Source organism: Dipodomys spectabilis, unplaced genomic scaffold (genome assembly GCF_019054845.1).
Source record: "Dipodomys spectabilis isolate Male_0828 unplaced genomic scaffold, ASM1905484v1 ptg000001l, whole genome shotgun sequence".
NCBI classification, from domain to species: domain Eukaryota; kingdom Metazoa; phylum Chordata; class Mammalia; order Rodentia; family Heteromyidae; genus Dipodomys; species Dipodomys spectabilis.
The window spans coordinates 4,333,519-4,358,548 of NW_024870678.1; the positions used below are offsets into that span (position 1 = coordinate 4,333,519).

The 25,030-nt window shown below is 41.2% G+C and overlaps 1 protein-coding gene across 2 annotated transcripts; it reads left to right on the top strand.

The window, feature by feature from the left end:
* The first annotated feature begins 391 nt into the window (after window positions 1-391).
* Rpf2 (ribosome production factor 2 homolog) lies at window positions 392-24,295 on the top strand. 2 transcript variants are annotated; one of them, XM_042690921.1, is made up of 10 exons: window positions 392-487; window positions 6,136-6,268; window positions 8,014-8,051; window positions 10,825-10,864; window positions 11,903-11,984; window positions 13,300-13,376; window positions 14,704-14,803; window positions 19,204-19,306; window positions 22,863-23,007; window positions 23,673-24,295. In XM_042690921.1, the coding sequence occupies exons 1-10, from the start codon at window positions 465-467 to the stop codon at window positions 23,850-23,852; spliced, it is 921 nt and encodes a 306-aa protein (XP_042546855.1). In that variant the 5' UTR covers window positions 392-464; the 3' UTR covers window positions 23,853-24,295. The 2 variants fall into 2 exon arrangements, with proteins under 2 accessions (XP_042546855.1, XP_042546924.1); XM_042690990.1 differs by lacking the exon at window positions 392-487 and having other exon boundaries at window positions 6,187-6,268; window positions 10,761-10,864.
* The last annotated feature ends 735 nt before the right edge of the window (window positions 24,296-25,030 follow it).

The following is a 25,030-nucleotide window of genomic DNA, read 5'->3' on the forward strand; positions in this document are numbered from 1 at the left end:
ATATTTTGGAGAAAATCACAATCAGTATTTTCAGCAATTTTTAAAGTTGTGGTCATAAACTGCCCTTTGGATCTCAGTCGTGTTAATGGTGCCCATTTCACACTCATTTTTTGTAACTCCATGAATGCCTACCTTGCTTTCAATCTTTCTAGAATCCCGAGGGCACCTCCCAACACTCCAAGTTCCCGAATTGCTGGTATTCATATTCGTACAGTCATTTTTTTTTTTTTTTTTTTTTTTTTTTTAACACCTGTAATCCCGGCTAGAAAGGCAAAGAAAGCCCGTCACCAAGGCAACACGATTTCACGCAAAATGGACGCCGGCTCCGGTCGCTCGGCAGTCCCAGGAAGTTACCTCGCGTATTTCCGGTTTCGTATTTCCGGTCCCGCCCGTTCCGGCGCACGCGCCGTTCTCGTGGCTCCTCTCGGTGCTGGTGCTGGAGCCCGGCTCGGGTTGAAGTAGCTATGGATTCTTTGGATCGAGTTGTGTAAGTACTTTGGTCTTCGTGGCGGAGTGGGGACGGCGGCGACCGGGTCTCCACGGTTACCTCCGTCCTCTCTGGCACTTTGCCTTCGTCTGTGCGGGTGGGTTCTCCAGCTCGTACGGCCGGCGCGGGGAGATCCGGGAGGGCCCGGAAGCCCCCCGCGATGGCCGCTTTCATCCGCCCGGGGAGCCTGAGACCTGCTTGCTCAGGTGTGAGTGGGGCTACCGTGAGGGGTGAGAGCTCCGACCTTTGAGTCTGACAGATCGAGGTGACAGTCCGAGAGGGCTACTTAACGCCTTGTGACTGGGCCATCCACCTCTCCAAAGATCAATTACGTGATGAGCAGTGAGAGTTTGGTGAAAGCTTTTGTGAAGTTTTCGCTGCAGCATCTGTGAAAGTGTTCATTAGCTTGATCTATTCCTTTCAGCTTTCGTACACTTCTAACTATCCTTCAGGAGTGTTTTGGGTCCGATCGTGGGGCCTGAACTCTGGGCCTGGACGCTGTCCCTCAGCTCTTCAGCTCAAGGCTAGTACTCTACCACTTGAGCCACAGCGCCACTTCCGTTTTTTTTCTTTTTGCTTATGTGGTGCCGAGGAATCGAACCCAGGGGCTCATGCATGCAAGGCAAGCGCCCTACCACTGAGCCACCTTCCCATCCCTCCTTCAGGAGTGTTTTAAGTTAAAAAATATTTACTAGATATTCCTGCTGGTTTTTTTTTTTTTTATGATTTTCTGGCGATTTACAAGTGCAATGCAGAAGACAGTTTTTGTTGTTAAGAGATAATTAATCAACATAATTATATACGTGTAAAGTTTTGGGTTCACAAAGATGAGTTGCTATTTATAGAAAGCTGATAAACGTGTCATGTACTATTTGCATTCATTGTTAGTGAGATGTATCAAATCACATTATTATAGAGCATATAGTGTGTGTAGATCAATTAGTTATCTCTTGATTTTTAAAAAATTAACATCTGTTTTACCAAAGGGTTCATTATGCATATGATGCAATTTGGTCAGATCGATCACCTCCACTGTTCTCTACATGGCTGTTAATTTGTTTTTGTTTTGTTTTGTTTGCCAGTCCTGGGGCTTATACTCAGGGTTTGGGCACTGTCCCTGAGCTTCTTTTTGCTCAAGGTTAGTACTCTACCACTTGAGCCACGGCCCTACTTCTGGCTTTTTCTGTTTATGTGGGACTGAGGAATCGAACCCAGGGCTTCATGCATGCTAGGCAAGCACTCTACTGTTGAGCCATATTCCCAGCCCCGATTTTTTTTTTCTTTTTTTTGTGCCAATCCTGGGCTTGAACTCAGGTCTGGGTGCTGTCCCTGAGCTTTTTCGCTCAAGATTAGTGCTCTATCACTTGAGCCACAAGTCTACTTCTGGCTTTTTGCTGGTTAATTGGAGATAAGAGTCTCACAGTGTTCCCTGCCCTGGCTGGCTTTTAACAGTGATCCTCAGATTTTAGGCTACTGAGTAGCTAGGATTGTAGGCATGAGCCACTGCCACTTGGCTCTTAATTTGTTTTTTGTTGTTGTTGTTGAATTTAGCTTTTTGTTTGCTAATTAGTTTCTCTGCCACTTGAGTCAAACCTCTAGGCCTTTTTACTTTAGATTACTTTTCAGATAGAGTCTCACTATTTTGCTCAGGCTGGCTTGGCACTTTAATCAACCTACTCTTCCTCCTGTATAGCTGGGTTTACAGGACACCACCGTGTGTGCCTTGTTTGTTGGGCTATCTCACTATTTGCCTAAGCTAGCAATGAGCCTCAATTGTGGGATTATATATATATATATATATATATATATATATGTATTTGGGATTATAGATACCATTAACCACACCTGACCTCTATGATTTGATTTAATAAATAATATATATCTTTTTTTTTTTTTGTCAGTTCGGGGGCCTGGGCACTGTCCTTCAGCTTTCAGCTCAAGGCTAGTGCTCTACCACTTGAGCCATAGCACTACTTCCAGTTTTTTGAGTGGTTTATTGGAGATAAAAAGGCTCACGTGCTTTCTGCTAGGGCTGGCTTTGAACTGTGATCCTCAGATTTTAGCCTCCTGAGGACCTAGGATTACAGGCATGAGACACTGACGCCTGGTTGGAGAATTTTTAAATTCCACATAGGAAGCTAAAGTAGTTATACATTCTGTTTTTCTTCCCCAAGGATCCATAAGACTAGATGGAAGAAGGAAGGTGTAATACTTATTTAAGATGGAATTCTGGCAGAAAACCAGTTGGAAAGCAAGCTTCTCTACATTTCCTTTTCTAAACAAATTATAGTAGCATGCCATTCTACTGTCATATTAAAAAAAATCAGGATAATAATTTGTGTTCCATTCATGTTATACAGGGTGATTGGTCTACATCAGTTTTTAAATCTAGCTCATTGTGAAGATTGACAAATACTAGCTATGTGATTGTGGGCACATTACTTCTCTAGCCTTAATTTGCCTCATCTTTAAATTGTACCTTACTAGAGTTATCCTATTTAAGTGTTAACCATTGCCAGGTGCTGGTGATTTCCATCTGTAATCCTAGATACTCAGTAGGCTGAGATCTGAGGATCACAGTTTGAAGCTAGCTTGACTAGAAAAGTCCACAAGACTCTTATCTTCAATTGATCAGCAAAAAACAGGAAGTGGAGCTGTGGGTCAAGTAGTAGATTTACCAGCCTTGAACAAGAAAGTCAAGTGAAGCCAGGTGCTGGTGACTCACATCTGTAATCCTAGCTACTCAGGAAGCTGAGATCTGAGGATCACAGTTCAAAGCCAGCCCAACAGGAAAATTCATGAAACTCTTAACTCTAATTAAGCACAAAAAAGCCAGAAGTGGAGCTGTGACTGAAGTGGTAGAACTCTATCCTTGAACAAAGAAACTCAGATATGTCACATAGGCCCTAAATTGAAGTCCCAGGATTGCCCTACCCCCAAAAAAAGAAAATAAAAATACCAGTATTTATTTGAGTTCTTTAATTTTAAAAAGTTAAGGAAAAATCAGTAGTAACATAGTGTCAGGAAGACTGAGAATGTGGCTCAGTAGTAGAGTGCTTGCCTAGCATGCATGAAGCCCTGGGATTGATTCCTCAGTACCACATAAACAGGAAAAGCCAGCATTTGCTCTGTGGCTCAAGTGCTAGCCTTGAGCAAAAGAAGCTCAGGGACAATGATCAGGCTCTGAGTTCAAGCCCCAGAACTGGCCAAAAAAAAAAATGCTGGGAATATCAAAATATAAGTTTTCTTAGGAAGCCAAAAGCTACTAAAACCCGTATTTAACAGTAATAATGGAGTACCTTCTATATTATCTCCCTATAAATTAGAGATTCTTTTTGTTTTTGTTTGTTTGGGTGCCAGTACTGGAGCTTGAACTCAGGATCTGTGTAGTGTTCCTTAGCTTTTTTTTGCTGAAGACTAGTGTTTTCTCCCACTTGAGCCTCAGCTCCACTTTCAGCTTTTGGAGGTTAATTGGAGATAAGAATCTCTTGGACTTTCCTTTCTAGGGTGGCTTTGAATCTTTATCCCCTAATCTCAGCCTCTAGAGTAGATAGGATTACAGGTGTTGAGCTACTGAAATCTGGCTGAGTTTGTTTGTTTGTTTGTTTTGGTCAGTCACAAGGCTTGAACTGTGGATCTGGGCACTGTCCCTCAGCTCTTCAGCTCAAGGCTAATGCTCTACCACTTGAGCCACAGCACCACTTCTGTTTTTCTGGTGGTTAATTGGAGATAAGAGACTTTCAGACTTTCCTGCCAGGGCTGGCTTTGAACCACGATCCTCAGATCTCAGCCTCCAGAGTAGCTAGGATTACAGGCATGAGCCACTTTTCCCTGGCCAGAGAGTTTTTTAAATGATAGAATCTTTTTTTTTTTAATATATATATTTTTTTATTGTAAAGATACTATACAGAGGGTTACAGTTACATGAGTGAGGTAATGAGTACACTTCCTCTTGAACATTGTTACCCCCTCCATTGTTTTCCCCCTACCAACCCCTTCCTCCCTCCCTTCCCCGAGGTTCTTTTTTTTTTTTTTTTTTTTATTGTGATTAAGTGATTACATAATTTCCGGAAATTCACAGTATTGTGGAATAATGATACTCATTTAAAGTCACAAGTTCATTCTAACTTTCCTGGAGCAAATTGTCTATCACAGTCTGTAATATATAACGGTGTTCACATGTTATATACCATATATGTGATCAGCAGCATGAGGATATTTAGTAGTGGTTCAACCAGATGAGTGGGAGTTCTTTGTTTCTTAAGTCCTGTTAGTTTTGTCATATCACCTAACATTTTGGATTTAGCATCCACTTATCAGGGAGACCATGTACCGTTTGTCTCTTCGTTCTTGGCTAACCTCGCTCAACATGATTCCTTCTAGCTCCATCCATTTCCCTGCAAATGCCATTATTTTGTCATTTCTAATGGCTGCATAATATTCCATTGTGTATAGATACCACAATTTTTGGGTCCATTCATCTGTGGTGGGGCATCTAGGTTGTTTCCATATCCTAGCTCTTGTGAACAGTGCTGCAATAAACATGGAGGTGCACGTGTCCTTGTATATTGGTTCCTGTTGTTCAGGGTAGATGCCTAGAAGTGGTATGACTGGGTCGTAAGGGAGGTCAATCTTTAGCTTTCTAAGGACCCTCTAGACTGCTTTCCAAAGTGGTTGTATAAGTGTACATTCCCACCAGCAGTGTAATAGGGTTCCTCTTTCTCCACATCCCCTCCAGCATTTGTCGTTGGCTGATTTGTGGATGTGGGACATTCTGACTGGGGTAAGGTGGTATCTCAGGGTTGTCTTTATTTGCATTTCCTTCACCACCAGGGATGATGAACATTTCCTCATGTGTTTCTTTGCCATTTTTATTTCTTCATTTGAGAAGTCCCTCTTTAGTTCCCTTGCCCATTTAGTAATTGGTTTGTTAGGTTTGGGAGGGATTAGTTTCTTGAGTTCCCTGTATATACAGGATGTTAACCCCTTGTCTGATATATTGCTGGTAAATATTTTTTCCCAATTAGTTGGTTGTCTTTCTAGCTTAGTTGCGATAGATTTAGCTGTGCAGAAGCTTTTTATTTTAAGGTAGTCCCATTTGTCGAGTCTCTCTCCAACTTGTGACCCTGGGACTCTGTTCAGGAAGTTCCTTCCTGTGCCTATTAGTTCAAGTGTCTCTCCTACTCTGTCCCTGCAGTAGTTTCAGAGATTCAGGTTTAATGTTAAGGTCTTTAATCCATTTTGAGTTGATGTTGGTGCATGGTGATAGGCTGGGGTCCACTTTTAGTTTTCTGCATGTGGCTGCCCAGTTTTCCCAGCACCAGCGGTTGAAGAGGCTGTGTTTCTTCCATTGTATGTCTTTGGCTCCTTTGTCGAATATCAGCTGGCTGTAGGCCTGTGGATTTATTTCTGGATCTTCTATTCTGTTCCATTGGTCTTCAGGTCTGTTTTTGTGCCAGTACCATGCTGTCTTTGTTATTATAGCTCTGTAGTAGAGTTTGAAGTTCGGTATGGATAGCCCTCTCATATTGTCTTTATCCCCTAGAATTGTTAAATGATAGAATCTTAATGGACAACACACATAGAATTTGGTCATTAGTCATTTGTACTATGAGAAAACATATTACAAATTATGCTTTTCCAAACAGAAAACCCAAAACAAAAAGAGCCAAGCGATTCCTTGAGAAGAGAGAACCCAAGCTGAGTGAAAATATTAAAAATGCCATGCTGATTAAAGGGGGAAATGCCAATGCCATAGTGACACAAGTTCTCAAAGACATGGTATGTATGTCTACTTTTCTTTCCAGGGAGTTAGGCCTGTCTCCCATATGTTCAATTTTGAAGTCGTATTGAAATGATTTTAGAAACTATGGGCATGCTAAATTGGGCTAAGTAGGGTAAGTTTGCCTTAAGATTTACTGCTCTTAGAGAAAAGCTGACATTGGAGATTGTCTTGGCAGAACGTGACTACTGATTTTCTTTTTTGTCAGTTGTGGGGCTTGAACTTGTCCCTGAGCTTTTTCACTCAAGGCTAGTGCACAACCACTTTGAGTTACAGCTCTACCTTCTGTTTTCTGCTGGTTAATTAGAGATAGGAGTCTCAGAGACTTTCCTGTCCAAGCTGGCTTGGAACCATGATCTTCAGACCTCAGGCTCCTGAGTAGCTAGGATTACAGGCATGAGCCACTGGCACCTGGCTCTGCTTTTCTTTAAAACAGCTAGTTGCTGTAGTAAATTTAAAACTGCTTCAATTACTAGAGTTCACTTTACACATATTTTCAGAAACATTTTTTTTTTTTGTCGGTCGTGGGGCTTGAACTCTGGGCCTGGGCGCTGTCCCTCAGCTCTTCAGCTCAAGGCAAGCACTCTACCACTTGAGCTACAGCGCCACTTCCGGTTTTCTGGTGGTTTATTGGAGATAGTCTCACGGTCTCTCCTGCCTGGGCTGGCTTTGAACCTCGATCCTCAGATCTCAGCCTCCTGAGTAGCTAGGATTACAGGCGTGAGCCACCAGCGCCCGGCTTCAGAAACATTTAATATATAAAATGAGATAAATGCAGATTACTGTGTATTTATTTTGTTTTTGTTTTTGGGTCCAGTTGTGGGGCCTGAACTCTGGGCCTGGACGCTGTCCCTCAGCTCTTCAGCTCAAGGCTAGCGCTCTACCACTTGAGCCACAGCGCCACTTCCGGCTTTTTTCTTTTTGCTTATGTGGTGCTGAGGAATTGAACCCAGGGCCTCATGCATGCAAGGCAAGCGCTCTACCACTGAGCTACCTTCCCAGCCCCAACTGTGTATTTATTCATTTGGCACCACTGGTTAGTATCCTACCTTCAGGGTCTTGCTATGTAGCCCAGGCTAGCTTCAAACTCAAGATCCTTCTGCTTCAGCTTTCTAAGTGCCAACATACCCAGCCTGAGTGTGTTTTCAAGCTTGACTAAACTCCATATGTTAATTAAACATGAATCAATACAGACATGAGAATACCTACTATGTGTTTATCCTTTCTGAAATGTTTGATGTTATTGTGTTAGTGGGACCCAGTTCCTCTCCTTCCCACATCCTGTCAACACAATGACCTTTTGTATTTAAGCTCCAAGAACAGCACAGTATTAAAGATTATTACAATAACACATTCATAATGACTCAAGTTGGCAAGAAAAGAGGTAAGCGTTTGGTTAAGAATTATTAAAAGTTTTGGTACTTGACATGATGGTACATACCTGTAATCTAGCACTTAAGTAAAAGCTGGAGGATTGAGAGTTCAAGGCCTAAAACGTATATGTAGGCACACAAAATAGAGAATCAAAATTTAAGATGTGTAGACGACTGAAAAATCATACAAACCTTTAATTAGGAATATCCTGTCTAATTTAGAACATTAAGCTTATAAGATATTGCAAGTAATCCTATCCTTGTAGAAGACAGGATAGGATTCAGGAACCAGAGCAGTTTCAGGATGAATGTTGTGATGCTTTATTTTAATCTCTGTTTTGTAGAATTTTTTTAATTAATTTTTTTTTCAGTATGCACTGAAAAAACCATATGGCGTTCTATATAAAAAGTAAGTAGTGATTTTTATTCTTACTTTATCTTAAATCTTTTGGTCTTATTAGAAAAGTAACAATTTTCACTAATTTTACAATAAAAAAATTTGAAAAAAAGAAAAGTAACAATTGCTTCATGACATAGAAAAAATACCTTTTTTTTTCTTTTGTTGGTCTTGTGGTTTGAGTAGTGCCTGGGTACTGTCCCTGATCTTTTTTTTTTTTTTGGGTCTGGTCGTGGGGCCTGAACTCTGGGCCTGGGCACTGTCCCTCAGCTCTTGAGCTCAAAGCTATCGCTCTACCACTTGAGCCATAGCACCACTTCTGGCTTTTTTCTTTTTGCTTATATGGTGCTGAGGAATCGAATCCAGGGCCTCAGGCATGCAAGGCAAGCGCTCTACCACTGAGCCACCTTCCCAGCCCCTGTCCCTGATCATTTTTGCTCACAAATGTTGCTCTACCATTTGAGCCACAGTCCCACTTACATCTTTTTTAGTAGTTCTTTTTTTTTTTTTTTTTCATTTCTGGAGCTTGAACTCAGGGCCTGGGCACTGTCCCTGAGCTGCTGCTTTTGCTCAAGGCTAGCACTCTACCACTTGAGCCACAACACCACTTCTAGCCTTTTCTGTTTATATGGCACTGAGGAATTGAACCCAGGGCTTCATGCATGCTAGGCAAGCACTCTACCACTAAGACACATTCCCAGTCCTTTAGTAGTTCTTTGAAAATAAAAAGTCTCATGAACTTCCCTGCCTGGACTGGCTTCAAACCTCGATCCTCAGATCTCAGCCTCCTGAGTTATTAGAATTACAGGCATAAGCCAGCAGTGCCTGGCCTATTGCTCTTAAAAAATTATTTTTATTAAGTTGTTGTACAAAGGGGTTCAATTCCAGAAAGAAGTCAGGTTATGGGTACATTGCATTTATATCACCCCTTCCATTGTTCTCCCCCCTCTTTCCCATCCCATCTGTACCCTCAATTAGTTTTTATATAATGTACAATGAAAATAAGAACTGCACTTGCTTACCTTTCCTCCCTCCATAATTGCCTCCCTCCCAACATACTTTAATTGGACCTTCCTTCTTCCCTCCCTCCCTCCCTCCTTCCCTCCCTCCCTCCCTCCCTCCCTCCCTCCCTCCCTCCCTCTCCCTTCCTTCCTTCCTTCCTTCCTTCCTTCCTTCCTTCCTTCCTTCCTTCCTTCCTTCCTTCCTTCCTTCCTTCCTCCCTCACTCCCTCCTTCCCTCCCTCCCCTCCCTCCCTCCCTTCTTCCCCCTGATTCTGGGGCTTGAACTCAGGAGCTGTCCCTGTGCCTCTTTGTGCTCAAGGCTAGTGCTCTACCGCTTGAGCCACAGCCTACTTTGCCCTTTTTCTGAGTTGTTTATTAGAGATGAGTCTCACAGACTTTTCTCCTTGGGCTGGCTCCAAATTGTGATCCACAGATCTCAGCCTCCTGAGAAGCTAGTATTGTAGGCATGAGCCACCAGCTTTGATTGAAATTTTGAAGGAAGTTTAGATTTTCTATTTTTCAGTGACAGTTATGTCAATGTGGATTCAATATATTCTTCAGGCTTATAATCCAATTCTGTCATATTTATTTATTTTTGTTGGTCATGGGCTTGAATTCTGGGCCTGGGCACCGTCCCTCAGCTCTTAAGCTCAAGGATTACAGGCGTGAGCCACCGGCACCCGGCTTTATTCTACCTTGTTAATGCTACAGTCCATTCTCATATAGCAGACAGATGCTTTAATAAGAACATTTCAGTCTTGTCCTGGAGGTAGTGTTTCTCATTCATTTTTTTTTTTTTTCTTGTGTTTGGGCTTGAACTCAGGGCTCAGGTACTGTCCCTGAGCCTTTTTGCTCAAGGCTAACACTGCCACTGTAGCCTCTATTTCCAGCTTCTTGTTGGTTAATTGAAGATAAGAGTCTCACAGACTTTCCTGGCTGGCTTTGAACCATAATCCTCAGATCTCAACCTCTTGAGTAGCTGGATTACAGGTGTGAGCCTTGGTTCTAGGCCTGCCTGCCTGCCTTCCTCCCTCCCCCCCCCCCTTTCTTTCTCATTTATTGTTATAACTGAGGAGTTAACAATTTCATTAGTTAGGTATTGAGTACATTTCTTTTTTTGAACAATGTCACCCCTTCCTTTTCTTTCCCTGTTTGCCCCTCCCATCTCTGTCCACAAGTTACATAGGTCATGTTCCACATAATGTATGCAGAGTAGCATGATTGCATTTGCTCACTCTCCTTCCTACCTTTCTGCACTCCTTCCCCACTCCTGGTGTCGATGCATACATTTCTTATCTTGTCCAATAATGCTCTGTATTATCTGGGTGTCATACCTCCACACCATTTTCCCCTTTGCTTACTAAGTTCCATTGATAATTGCCTTCTGTCTGTTGCTTGAAACAAGTGTGTTTCTATCTCAGAAACTTTGCACTTTTTTCTTTTTGCAGTACTAGGCGAGTAACTGATTAATCTGGTCTTAGCTCAGTCATTTTTCACTAACCGATTTTATTTTTACCATAATTATACTTTTTGCATTCTTTTATTTTCCCACTAGAATATAAGCTTTATAAAAGCAAGCATGTTATTTGATGAAGCATCTCTAGCTCTTAAAATAGTGCCTAGCATGTAAAAGCACTAAATAACTGTACCTAACAATTAATGTCTTTTCAGGAGTTTAAAAATCACTTTAATATAAAGTTTTCTTTTATCTTTTACTCAGCATCTTGCTTAATTAAATTTATCAAGATTATTAAAGTTGGAATCACCTATTTTATTATTGTTAGGAAAAACATTACAAGACCATTTGAGGATCAGACATCACTGGTAAGTACAAGTCTTTCCGATTTTTTTTTTTTTTTTTTTTTTTGGTATTGATACTGGAGCTTGAACCCAGGGACTTGTACTCTCCCTTAGCTTTTCACCCAGGCAGGAATTCTACCACTTGAGCCATAACTCCACTTCTGGAAACTTGCTGGTTAATTGGAGATAGGACTCCCATAAACTTTTCTGCCCAGACTGGCTTCAAATCTTGATCCTCAGAACTTAGCCTCCTCAGTAGTTAGGATAACATTCATGAGCCACCAGCACTAGACCCTCATTGTATGTTAGCAAGTTTGAAATTTGAACGAAAGCCTTTTTGAATAGTCTAAATAATAAGAGGAAAACTGAATTATTTTAGTGTGAAAACTGGAGCTAGAGGTATGGTTCAGAAGTAGAATGCTGGCCTAGTAAGTGTGGAGTGGGTTGAGTTCAAACCTCAATACTACCCCAAAGAATAGATATACATGTAAACATACTTATGTAATATTAGTATATATTGACATAATATATATCTAATAATATATTTATAATGTAGTTATATTGGCAGGGCTAAGGTTATGGCTCAAGTGATAGAGTTGTCCAGCATGTGCAATGATCTGGACTCAATCCTCAGCGCTGGGACAGACAGACAGATATTAGAAATATATATATATATATAAAGTACTTCTAGTTTCATTAAATTTAAAATTTATCCATATCTTTTTTTTTTTGGTCTGGTCGTGGGGGCCTGAACTCTGGGCCTGGGCGCTGTCCCTCAGTTCTTTAGCTCAAGGCCATCGCTCTACTACTTGAGCCACAGCGCCACTTCCGGCTTTTTTCTTTTTGCTTATGTGGTGCTGAGGAATCAAACCCAGGGCCTCATGCGTGCAAGGCAAGTGCTCTACCACTGAGCCACCTTCCCAGCCCTAAATTTAAAAGCTAAACATGAAGTATTTTTTCTTATCCCGTCTAGTTTATTATATATTCTCTTAATTTCCAATATGCTTTTTTAGTTTAGAGATAAGAATTCTTAAGGGGATTTTTGTTGGTTTGATTTTATAGGAGTTCTTTTCAAAGAAGTCAGATTGTTCTCTGTTCATGTTTGGCTCCCATAATAAGAAGCGGCCAAATAATCTGGTAATAGGTAAGTAACATTTACTTTTCAGTGTTTCTATTCACAAAATAAGCTATGTGCCACAGATTACCAGATGGTATTTAGAATTAAAAACTTGCCAGCTCTAAAATAGTGTTTTCTTTTCACCTTGTGACATTGAATAAAGTTTGCTTTAGTAGAGCACTTGCCTTTGGCTTTTTATTTTTATTTTTGGTTGGCCATGGGGCTTGTACTCAGAGCCTAGGCACTGTCCCTGAGCTCTTTTTGCTCAAGGCTACGACTCTATCACTTTGAGTACAGGGCCACTTCCAGTTTTCTGGTGGATAGAGTCTCACAGACTTTGCTTGCCTGGGCTGGCTTTGAACCACGATTCTCAGATCTCAGTCTCCTGAGTAGTTAGGATTACAGGCGAGAGCCCCCAGCACCCAGCTTGGAATTGGAGTCTCCATATTAAGAAGGGGTATATAAGTATTATCCAGTCAATAATAGGACAGTAAGACAAGAATGAATATGATAGAGTTCCTGAGTTATTAATGCTCTTAAGACTGCTTTTGCTCTTTGTGGAAACAGTTCTGATTTAAAAAGAAGTGTAGGGGCTGGGAAGGTAGCTCAGTGGTAGAACGCTTGCCTTGCATGCATGAGGCCCTGGGTTCGATTCCTCAGCACCACATAAGCAGAAAAAGCTGGAAGTGGTGCTGTGGCTCAAGTGGTAGAGCGCTAGCCTTGAGCTGAAGAGCTAAGGGACAGCGCCCAGGCCCAGAGTTCAGGCCCCAGGACTGGACCCAAAAAAATAAAAAAAATAAAATAAAAATAAAAAGAAATGTAGCCTTTGAGACACTTAGTATCCTCCTTTATGTAGTTGTAGATACAGCATGGTTACCTTGTACCTGCATTGGGTGTCATTGACCTAATTACCATGGCCTCCTGAAGATACAGCTGTCATACTGTGTCAGCAGGCACAAGAAACTAAGTTCAAAGATCAGTATCCAAAGAAAAAAGAAATGTTCTTAGTTATTTTCCACCCTCTGCCCCCACTCTCATACAGGGTTTTGCTCCATAGCCAGAATAGCCTCCTGACTTTACGTTCTGAGTGTATGTGCTACCACTTTTTACTTACTTTTTTTTTATAACATAATGAATATGTGCTAATTTTTATAGAGCTCCTTCTGGCTAATACCCTAAAAATCTTCTCTAGGTCAGCTGAAAATTTAAAAAAGAGGGAACATGTAACAGAGTCTAGAGAAAGAGGAGACCGGTTGTTAGGCAGTTTGAACCTGCAGGTAAATGGGTATACATAGTTGGCTGTTTGGGAATGTCTGTGCTCAAGAGTATACTTTACTCCTAGGTCGTATGTATGACTACCATGTACTGGATATGATTGAATTAGGTGTTGAAAAGTTTGTGTCTCTAAAGGATATTAAGGTAAGATACTGAAAATAAAACTAGAACACATTTTGTAATGTTGATCTTGGCCAGTTATGGCACCTGGTAAAGACCACGGATTTAAGTATCTCTTCGTGTGTGTGTGTGTGTGTGTGTGTGTGTGTGTGTGTGTGTGTGTGTGTGTGTGTGTGTGTGTGTGTGTGTGTGTGTGTGTGTGTGTGTGTGTGTGTGGCGCGCGCGCGCGTGTGTGCGTGCATGCCAGGTTGATGCTCTTCCTCAGCTTTTTCTATTTTGGTGCTGGTCCTAGGGCTTTAACTCAGGATTTGAGTGCTGATTTGAGCTTTTTTGTTCAAAGGTTAGGATTTATCACTTGAATCATTGCTCCACTTCTGGCTTTTTGGTAGTCAATTGGAGTTAAGTGTCTCATGGATTTTCCCCAGGCTGGCTTCATATGGGAATCCTCAGATCTCAGCTACCTGAGTAGCTAGGATTACAGGTGTTGTGCCAACAGTGCCTGATTCAAGAAGAGTTTTTCCCCCTCAGCTCTTCAGCTCAATGAGCTGAAGAGTGAGCACTCTACCACTTGAGGCATAGCACCACTTGCAGTTTTCTGGTGGTTAATTGGAGATAAGAGTCACAGACTTTCCTACCCAGCTGGCTTTGAACCAAGATCATAGAATTCAGCCTTCTGAATAGCTAGGATTATAGGCATGAGTCATTGGCTCCCAGCTTGGCAATATTTTTTGGTCGTGGGACCTGAACTCTGGGCCTGGGCACTGTCCCTCAGCTCTTCAGGTCAAGGGTAGTGTCCTACCACTTGAGCCATAGCACCACTTCTAGCTTTTTCTGCTTATGTGGTGTTGAGGAATGGAACCCAGGGCCTCATGCATACAAGGCAAGCACTCTACCACTGAGCCACCTTCCCAGCCCCTTGGCAATATTTTGAAAAATATAATTTCATTGTTACTACTAAGATGCTGTACAGAGGGGTTACCATTTCATAAGTTAGGTAAGGAATATAATTTTTTTGGACAAAGTTATCACTTCTTGGCTTTGCCCCAGTTTCTCCCTCTTGTTCTTGCCCACAAGTTGCATAGTTCATTTACTACATAGTGTATACTGAATACCATGGCTGAATAGTGCTCTACCACTTGAGCCACAGTGCCACTCCCGGATTTTTCTGCTTATGTGGTGTTGAGGAATTGAACCCAGGGCCTCATGCATGCAAGACAAGCACTCTACCACTGAGCCATCTGCCCAGCCCAAGAAAACATTTTTGCATATAAATATTGACTATCTTAAAATCAGCATGTAATAGTTTAGCATTTGATAATTATATATGTACAATGTTTTTATCATTTCATAGAACAGTAAATGTCCTGAGGGAACAAAACCCTTGTTAGTATTTGCTGGCGATGATTTTGATCTAAGAGAAGACTATCGGAGACTAAAAAATCTTCTTATTGGTAAGTATTAACAAAAAACTATGGTATGTATTAATCTTCATTATTTGCAAGGTAACTTAAGTAGTTAAAGACTCCTTTTGTGACTACTTTGCTACTTGAAGTATATAGTTCTCCTCCCCCCCCATACACTTTCTGATCATTTCATTTTCCCCTATTTCTTTTTGTCTTGTCTTTTGAGATAAAGGTCTTGCTATGTATTCCACACTCACCTGGAACTAAGTGGCCTAGATTAGCCTTAAACTTGAAGTCCTAGCCAGGCGCCGGTGGCTTACACCTGTAATCCTAGCTGAGTAGCTAGGAGGCTGAGATCTGAGGATCTCGGTCTAAAGCCAGCCTGGGCAGGAAAGTCCGTGAAACTTATCTCCAATAAACTACCAGAAAACGGAAGTGGCGCTGTAGTTCAAGTGGTAGAGCGCTCGCCTTGAGCTGAAGTGCTGAGGGACAGTGCCCAGGCCCAGAGTTCAAGCCCCACGACTGACAAACAAAAAAAACAAACTTGAAGTCCTTCTGCTCAGCCTCCCAAGTAATTATTTTTTATTACTATTTTTCCCCCACCAATAGCAGGAAACTGCTTACTTATTTCTAAGAATTATATAGTTTCTGCCTATACTGTGGAGCCACAGCCCCACTTCTGGCTTTTTTCTTTTTGCTTATGTGGTACTGAGGAATCGAACCCAGGACCTCATGTATGCAAGGCAAGCTCTCTACCAATGAGCCATCTTCCCAGCCCCCCTTTTTTTTTTTTTTAAGAGGGGCAATGGTTAGTAGAGATGGGACCTGGGGTCTTGTGTATACTAAATAAGCCACCTCTGATCTATTCTGCCAACCCCAATAGATGACTTACTCTTAGTGAATGATTTTTAAATTTACTGTTAAGTGGTTGTACAAAAGATGTTGCAATTTAACATGTCACTTTATGTGTGCAATGCTTATCATCCCTCAAGCAACATTTCTTAAGTGAATTCAGCTTTGTTGTTGTTGGTTTTTTTTTTTTTTTTGATGTGTTTGGGGTTTGCTTTATTTTGAGATAAGATTTTCACTGTATAGGCTATCCTCAAACTCATTCTTCTGTTTTAACCTACACAGTACTAGGATTACAGGCATTTGCCACCACACCTATTCTTCATTGAGATTATTTATGGTTCTATTACTGGAATTACAATTTTCAGAACATCTCATTTTCTTTTTTTTTTTTTTTTTTCTTGTCGGTCGTGGGGCTTGAACTCTGGGCCTGGGCGCTGTCCCTCAGCTCTTCAGCTCAAGGCAAGCACTCTACCACTTGAGCTACAGCACCACTTCCAGTTTTCTGGTGGTTTATTGGAGATAGGAGTCTCACGGTTTCTCCTGCCTGGGCTGGCTTTGAACCGCGATCCTCAGATCTCAGCCTCCTGAGTAGCTAGGATTACAGGTGTGAGCCACCAGCGCCCGGCGTCATTATTAATAGTGGCTACATTTTTTTTTCTTGTGGTGCTAGAGATTGAACCCAGAATCCAACATATTAGGGGAAAGCTCAACCCTGATTGAACCCAGAATCGAACATATTAGGGGAAAGCTCAACCACTGAACTATAACCCCAACCAGTAATGAATGACTACTTCACCATAATTATTTATTTAATCTTTATAAATACTGTAGAACTTGGTGGCATTTTCATTTACAAATGGGAAACACAAATCTGAAAAGTAACTTTTTTTTTTTTGGTAGGTCATGGGGCCTGAATTCTGGGCCTGGACACTGTCCCTCAGCTCTTTTTTTTTTTTTTTGGGTCCAGTCGTGGGGCCTGAACACTGTCCCTCAGCTCTTTTTTTTTTTTTTTTTTTTTTTTGGGGGGGGTCCGGTCGTGGGGCCTGAACCCTGGGCCTGGGTGTTGTCCCTCAGCTCTTCAGCTCAAGGCTAGCGCTCTGCAAGTACCACAGCGCCACTCCCGGCTTTTTTCTTATGTGGTGCTGAGGAATCGAACCCAGGGTCTCATGCCTGCAAAGGCAAGCGCTCTACCACTGAGCCACCTTCCCAGCCCCTCCCTCAGCTCTTCAGCTCAAGGCTAGCACTCTTACCACTTGAGCCACAGCACTACTTCCGACTTTTCTGCTTATGTGGTGCTGAGGAATTGAACCCAGGGCCTTATGCATGCAAGGCAAGCACTCTACCCACTGAGGCACCTTCCCAGCCCCTGAAAAGTAACTTTTTTTCAACCAGTATTTCACCAAGATTTTCAGTTACTTCATTAGTCCAGATTTCTTGTTTTTTGTCCTTATGTCTGCTATCTAATTATTATTAGTGAGGAAGATAATTATACTTTATTAAAATGGAGAGGGGCCAGGTGCTGGTAGCTCATGCCCATAATCTAGCTACTCAGCAGGTTAAGATCTGAGGATCACAATATTAAAACCAGCCTAGGCAAGAAAGCCCAACAACCACTGAAAAGCCAGAAATGAAGCTGTGGCTCAAGTGGGAGAGTGCTATCCTTGAGCATAGAAGTCAGACACAGCATCCAGGCCCTGAGTTCAAGATCTAGGACTGGCAAAAAAAAAAAAAAAAAAAATCCAAAACAGGGCTTTGTTTGCCTCTTTGATTATTGCATTCATTCATTCCTTTATTCACACAGATTCTTGCTAGTTAGTCCAGCAGGCTCTAAAAACTTATACTCCTCTCTTGTCTTAGATTTACATGACAGCAGACTTAGATTTCAGTAGCTTTTGTAAGCCCCAACCTGTGATTATTTGTGCTTCCACTAGATGGCATGAAATGCCATATAATGCAGTGGTGTGGGAGGACATGAAAACAACCAGAACTGGGAGACAGAAACAGGATAGATAAGGAAAGGAATGAGATTGTGGACTACAACAGCAAGTTATGTCGAAAATCAAGTAAGACAACTGCTTCTTGGTTTATGTTATATTTAAGTGAAATACACTAGTGTCATTTAACATTAGGTATATATTGTAAGAAAATGCCTAATGTGTGAGCATCAGGATGTATGTACACGAACTAAATGACTGTCAGGTCACTAAGTGATATAATCTATTGGGGCCACTCTCTTGTGGATCATTATTGACAGAACATGGCTACTCTAAGGAGGGAAAGGAATGAAGGACTTTCTTCCCTGTAGTAAGTTTCTATTTTGCTTTCCTAAATGTTACATAGTTTTGTAGTTTTGTGTAATAATGTGGGGGAACTGCTTTTGTTCCCCTACCTCCTTTTTTTTGGTCATGGGGCTTGAACTCAGGGCCTGAGTGCTGTCCCTGAGCTCTTTTGCTCAAGGCTAGTGCTCTACCCCTTTGAACTACAGCTCCACTTCTGGTTTTCTATTGGTTAATTGGAGTTAAAGGTTTCATGGACTTTCCTGCCTAGGCTGGCTTTGAACCATGATCCTCAGATCTCAACTTCCTGAGTAACTAGGATTACAGGTATGAGACATGCGCTGGACTTTGTTTTCTTATTTGTATTTGTTTTATGGGCTGGTTCTGGGGATTGAACTCAGAGCCAGCCTGGGCATTCTTTTGCTCAAGGCTAGCACTACCATTTGAGACACAGTTCCATTTCCAGCTTTTTTGGTAGTTAGTTTGTTGGGGATAAGAGAGACTTGTGCACTTCCCTGCCCAGCCTTACTTCAAACCTTATCCTCAGATCTCAGCCTCTTGAGGAGCTAGAATTATAGATAGATGTGAGCCACCAGCACCCAGCTTGATGTACACTTTTTAGAAAATTATGAATCAGTGTTTTTGGGATTTACTGATCCCAGCCAAAGTAAATCTTATGGTAATTATAATACTTCTATGCTGAGTATTGACAAAAGGGAGAACTTGAAAACTGAAAAATGAGCATGTCTCAATGAACTAAACACAGAAATAGTCATGAGCGCTGGGTGCTGGTAGCTCATGCCTGTAATCCTACCTACTCAGGAGGCTGAGATCTGAGGATCACAGTTCAAAGCCAGCCTGAGCAGGAAAGTCTGTGAGACTCTTATCTTTAGTTAACCACCAGAAAACCAGAAGTGGCACTGTGGCTCAAGTGGTAGAGTGCTTGCCTGGAACTAAAGAACTCAGGGACAGCACCTAGGCCCAGCGTTCAAGCCCCTATGACTGACAAAAAAAGAAAAAAAAAGAAAAATAGTTATGAGATAGAGTGAACATTATTCAGGGATTTTTTTTGGGGGGGGGGGGGTCAGTCGTGGGACTTGAACTCTGGGCCTGAGCGCTGTCCCTCAGCTCTTCAGCTCAAGGCTAGTTGCTCTACCACTTGAGCCACAATGTCACTTCCTCAGGGATTATTTTTTGTGCTACCGTTTTACCTTTGCCAGGTGAGCCGTAGCTCAGAATAAAGAACGTTGTAGAATGAGGCTCTTTGTACCTGAACTTTGAAAGCATGCTTGGTTTATTTTCTTTATTTTCTTTTTTTAGATTTTTTCAGAGGCCCCACAGTGTCAAATATCCGTCTGGCTGGATTAGAGTATATTTTGCACTTCACTGCACTGAATGGGAAGATTTACTTTCGAAGTTATAAGTAAGTGCATTTCTTAGCATGTTTCTCTTAATCCTTAGGATTCTATCATTTTGTTTGATAGAGCTCAATACTAAAATGGGCTTCTACACAAAGGTTTGTTTGGAATATTTGCAGACTAGTAGTAACTGCAACTCTGTGCTGATCCTTGATCTGTTCATTCCATTGTTCACTTCTGCCTTTGAAATTACTTTTCCAGGGTGACAACATCTAGTAGTGTTGTACTCTGTGTGAGCCTAACTCAGTAATGCCCTCCATAGCTTTTTAAAAAAAAAATTTTGTGTTCATGTATTGAATAAATTCAATAAACTGATAAACTGATAAAATAATCAGATATAAACATAGGATTTTTAGATTTTTTTTAAAGAGTCAATTCTTACTATTTAGGAATAAAATGTTGTTTTTCCAAAATAAGCTGGATTTCAACAAAACAACTTAATAAAATCAGGCACAATGTTTAATAAGTCAAAACTTACATGAATTAGTTAATATAAAATTATAATGTTTTGATACCTGGAGTGGGTAAGAAGTATTCAAGGTAGTTTAAATATTCTTTTTCTTTTTCTTTTTTTTTTTTGCCAGTCATGGACCTGAACTGTGGGCCTGGGCGCTGTCCCAGAGCTCTTCAGCTCAAGGCTAGCGCTCTACCGCTTGAGCCACAGCACCACTTCCGGCTTTTTCTGTTTATGTGGTGCTGAGGAATCGAACCCAGGGCCTCATGCATGCAAGGCAAGCACTCTACCACTGAGCCACCTTCCCAGCCCCTAAATATTCTTTTTAGAGAATTTACCATTATCAGATATATTTAAATTTGATACAACAAACTATATCTTACTCAGAAAATAAAACTTTATTCTTGAATTATATTGCTCAGTTACATTTATTTTTATTGTTAGGTTTTAATTGTATATCTAAAAAGGCAGTCTTAATTCAAAAGATTTCAAATACAGGAATTAAATCAGATCACAGTCATTTGACCCAAAGTAAATGTAAAATACATTTCCAGCATCTTTTGTTGATAATTTGAGTCCCAAGCTTTATGAATAAAGTTTTTTGGGGTTTTTTTTGGTTTTGTTTTTGTCGGTCATGGGGCTTGAACTTTGGGCCTGAGCGTTGTCCCTCAGCTCTTCAACTCAAGGCTAGCACTCTACCACTTGAGCCACATTGCAACTTCCAGTGTTCTGAGTGGTTTATTGGAAATAAGAGTCTCACGGACTTTCCTGCCTGGGCTGGGTTTGAACTGTGATCCTCAGGTCTGAGGATCACAGCTACACAGCCTTCTGAGTAGTTAGGATTATAGTGTAAGCTGTAAGCTCCCAGCTGAATGAGGTTTTTATTTTTATTTTTTTTAAATAGTACTAAAAATTGAACTCAGGGTCTTGTACTTGTTAAGCAAGCTTTATATTGCTTGAGCTATGCTCTATCGTGCCCCTCCCCCCCCCCCCCCCCCCCCACCCCTTCCCTCTATCGAAATAGTGGTCAGTTCTCAAATGGATTCAGAACACCTGGCTTTATATAAGTCAAGACAACCAAAGCAAATCTTACTAAAATTTAAAAGAATAGTGTAAATGGAGTAATAAGCTTAGGCACTGTTGGCTCACGCCTGTAGACCTAACTACTCAGGAGACTGAAATCTGAGGATCGTGGTTCAAAGCCAGCTGGGTCAGGCAAGTCCATCAGACTCTTATCTCCAATTAGCCACCAGAAAACCAGAAGTAGAACTGTGGCTTAAAGTAGTATAGCACTAGACTTGAGGAAAAGAGCTAAGGGTCAGCACCCAGGCCTCGAGTTGAAGCTCCATGACAGACAAAAATAAATAAATAAATATAAGGAGTACTAAGTATCAGTGACTAGATTCATTTACCCTCTCTGTTCCGCCTCGGCCTTCTACTCTATTTTCAGCACAATTAAAATCCAAGTAGGCAGGTATTTTTTCAGTAGAATTTAATGACATGCTATATATAATATGCCTCTTAAGGTAAGCTATACTTTATGCATAATGCTTGTTTTTTTTTTCTTCATAATATAATAGGTGGCTGACCACCTTATGCAACCAAATTAAGCAATAACTTTTAACCAAAGGTAAAAGTAGCTCACACATGTATTCTTAGATACTCAGGAGGCTGAGATTTGAGAATTGGGTAGGAGAGTCCTTGTGAAAAAGCCAAAAGTGGAGCTGTAGTTCAAGTGGCAGAACAACATCTTTGAGTGAAAAAGCTCAGGGACAGCACTTAGGCTCTGAGTTCAAGCACTAGTACCTATACATGCATGTGTGTGCACATGCATACACACAACGTGTGTAATAATAGGAACTATATATGTAGTTTGGTGGTAGAGTTCTTGCCTAGTATGCACAAAATGATGAATTTAATTGCTGGCAACACATACAAAGTAAGATAATAATAAAGTAATGTAATAAACATACAATGATTTCAAGAGATAATTAGGAATTTCTATAATTTTTAGCTAGCTCAGATTTCAAGCCACTTGAACCTTTGATGAGTTTGTCACATTAAGGTTTTTAAATTGACTTCAGTCAAGATTGTTAAATGTCTGTGCTATAGGGAAACATTGATTTTTGAATGGATTAATTCCTAAAGTTAAACATATACACACACACACACATATAAATTTTTTTTTGTCAGGTGTAGGATTTGAACTTAGGGCCTAGACACTGTTTCTGAGTTCTTTTTTTATTCAGGACTTGCACTATACCACTTTGAGCCTCAGCACTGCTTCCAGTTTTCTGATGGTTAATTGGAGATGAGTCTCATGAACTTTCTTGCCTAGGCTCACTTTGAACTACTGTCCTCAGATCTCAGCGTCCTAAGAAGCTAGGATTTCAGGTGTAGCTCATTACCTTGGTACAAAAGATAGAGTTCAAGGCACGGTCCATGCTAAGCTAAGCATGCCCTCTACTATTGAATTACATTCCCAGATAGCCAATATTATTTTATTTTATTTTTTGTCAGTTGTGGGGCTTGAACTCTGGGCCTGAGCGCTGTCCCTCAGCTCTACAGCTCAAGGCTAGCGCTCTACCACTTGACTTACAGCGCCACTTCTGGTTTTCTGGTGGTTTATTGGAGATAAGAGTTTCACGGACTTTACTGCCCAGGCTGGCTTTGAACCGGCGATCCTCAGATCTCAGCCTCCTGAGTAGCTAGGATTACAGGCGTGAGCCACTGGCTCCTGGCCAATATTATTTTCATACCTATGTAAATCTGTGAAATGAAGTCAAATAAAAAATTCCAACGTGTGTATGTGTGGACGTGCATGAGTGGTCCTTGGACTTGAAATCAGGGCTTTGGCACTGTCCCTGAGTTTTTGTGCTAAAGGCTAGTGTGCTACCACTTTGAAACAGCTTTAATATCCAGCTTTTTGGTAGTTAATTGGAGATAAGAGTCTCACAGACTTTCCTGCCTGCGCTGGCTTGGAAGCACGACCCTCAGATCTCAGCCTTCTGATTAATTAGGATTACTGGCATATGAACCACTGGTGCCCGGCAGGGGGAGAACTTTTTAAAGACAAGGCATCATTTCTGTTTTCCTGTTCCATAAAGGCTGCTATTGAAGAAGTCTGGCTGCAGAACACCACGGATTGAGTTGGAAGAGATGGGGCCGTTGTTGGATTTGGTTCTGAGAAGGACCCACCTGGCCTCAGACGATCTTTATAAACTGTCTATGAAAATTCCAAAAGCTCTCAAGGTATGTGATCTGCAGTGAGTGCTCTCCTTCATTTTGTGTGCTTCATACTTCTTCCTAGAAAAGGTTTGAAGCATGTTCTATTAAATGTCATATGTGACAAGATCAATAACAAATAAATTAGGCACAGCCAGCAATTGGGAAGTTTTACAGTAAATTTGAGTTGAGTTTTTTGGTAGCCAGGACTGCCATTTCAGCAAAAATAAGAATGATTTTGTGCATTGTGAAGACAAGGTTTAGAGCTTCTAGGTGTATAAACCATATGTACATAAAATGTTTGACTTTTCAGTGGTGTTATAAAACAGCTAGCAATGCTAATTATGGAATGCTAGTAGAAAGTGGAATGATAGCTGAACAGAGCACATTTTGTGTTGCATAGCAGCAGTTAGTGTAGTGCTCACAGTGCAGTCTCACATTTACCTAGAGATTGTTGGTAGTACAGAATATTAGGCCTACCAGATCTAGTTGAGAACCCCTCAGGTGACTTGAATGTGTACATAGGTTTGAGAAGAAAGTCAGGTGGGTCTGTTCTCTGTCACTGAGGTTTCCTCACAAATTGGAATTGTTATTATGATAGTTGATTTTTTTTTTATCAGTTTGTGATAGTAGAAAGCCATTAAAAAATTTATATATATTCACAGGCATACATTTTCCCCCTTGTTTTATAGCCAAAGAAGAGGAAAAATATCTCTCAAGATACTTTTGGTACAACTTATGGAAGGATACACATGCAGAAACAAGACCTAGGCAAACTACAAACCAGGAAAATGAAGGGATTGAAGAAGCGACCTGCAGAAAAGATAACAGAAGACAAGGAGATAAACCCCAAGAAAATTAAAAAAAGTTAATAGAACTTAGCCAAAAGTCCAGTTTTATTGTGGTGTATTTACTTAAGAAATTTGTCAAGCTCAGACCATTCAGTTTCTTAAATGATTTTATTGTATATTTTTATAACATAAGTTGCTATGTATATTTGAGCTACTTTTATAATTTCTTTTAAAAATTACGTAGTTGTACAAGAGATTACAGTTCTATAAGTCAGTTATGAGTACAGTGCATCTTGATCATTCATATTTTATGACTGGTAATATACTGATACTTTGCTTAAAGTAAGCCCTTTCTTTGTGCTGTTAGATTTGGTTATGCTGGTTTTTATCTGATGTGTTATTCTCATTCTCCAAAAACCTCTTTTCTTAGGGTGGGTGAATGAATGAGCGAGGTGGAACTGAGGCAGAAGTATCACAAGTTTCAGGCTAGCTTAAGCTGGGTCATGACATCTGCCAAAACAAAAAGACAGTAAGTGGACTTTGTTTTGCGGTTTGTGATAACAGCCTTGTATTTGAACTCAGCCTGGGTACTATCCCTGGGACTTTTTGTGTTCAAGGCTAGCCTCTACTACTTAAGTCATGTCTCTACTGCCATCTTTTTTTTTTTTTTTTTGTCGGTCGTGGGGCTTGAACTCTGGGCCTGGGCGCTGTCCCTCAGCTCTTCAGCTCAAGGCAAGCACTCTACCACTTGAGCTACAGCGCCACTTCCGGTTTTCTGGTGGTTTATTGGAGATAGGAGTCTCACGGTCTCCTGCCCGGGCTGGCTTTGAACCGCGATCCTCAGATCTCAGCCTCCTGAGTAGCTAGGATTACAGGTGTGAGCCACCAGCGCCCGGCCATCTTTTGGTTTTTAGTTGAAGATAAGAGTGTCATGAAAGGAGCTGGGAAGGTGGCTCAGTGGTAGAGCACTTGTCTTGCATGCTTGAGGCCCTGGGTTTGATTCCCCAGCACCACATAAGCAAAAAGAAAAAAAGCCGGAAGTGGCGTTGTGGCTCAAGTGGTAGAGCGCTAGCCTTGAGCTGAGGGACAGTGCCCAGGCCCAGAGTTCAGGCCCCACAACCGGACACTCCCCCCCCCCCCCCCCAAAAAAAAAAAAAAGTGCCATGAAAGTTTGTGACAAAGCCTGACTGTTAGCTCAGCTAACAGTCCTCAGATCTCAGCTTCTTTTTTTTTTGGTCCGGTTGTGGGGCCTGAACTCT

Excerpts from the sequence above, each read along its gene's own strand:
- Rpf2 (XM_042690921.1), top strand. The coding sequence starts at position 465 with ATGGATTCTTTGGATCGAGTTGT. Across the intron at positions 10,865-11,902 it reads TTGAGGATCAGACATCACTG|GAGTTCTTTTCAAAGAAGTC; the intron begins GTAAGTACAAGT and ends TTGATTTTATAG. Across the intron at positions 11,985-13,299 it reads GCCAAATAATCTGGTAATAG|GTCGTATGTATGACTACCAT; the intron begins GTAAGTAACATT and ends CTTTACTCCTAG.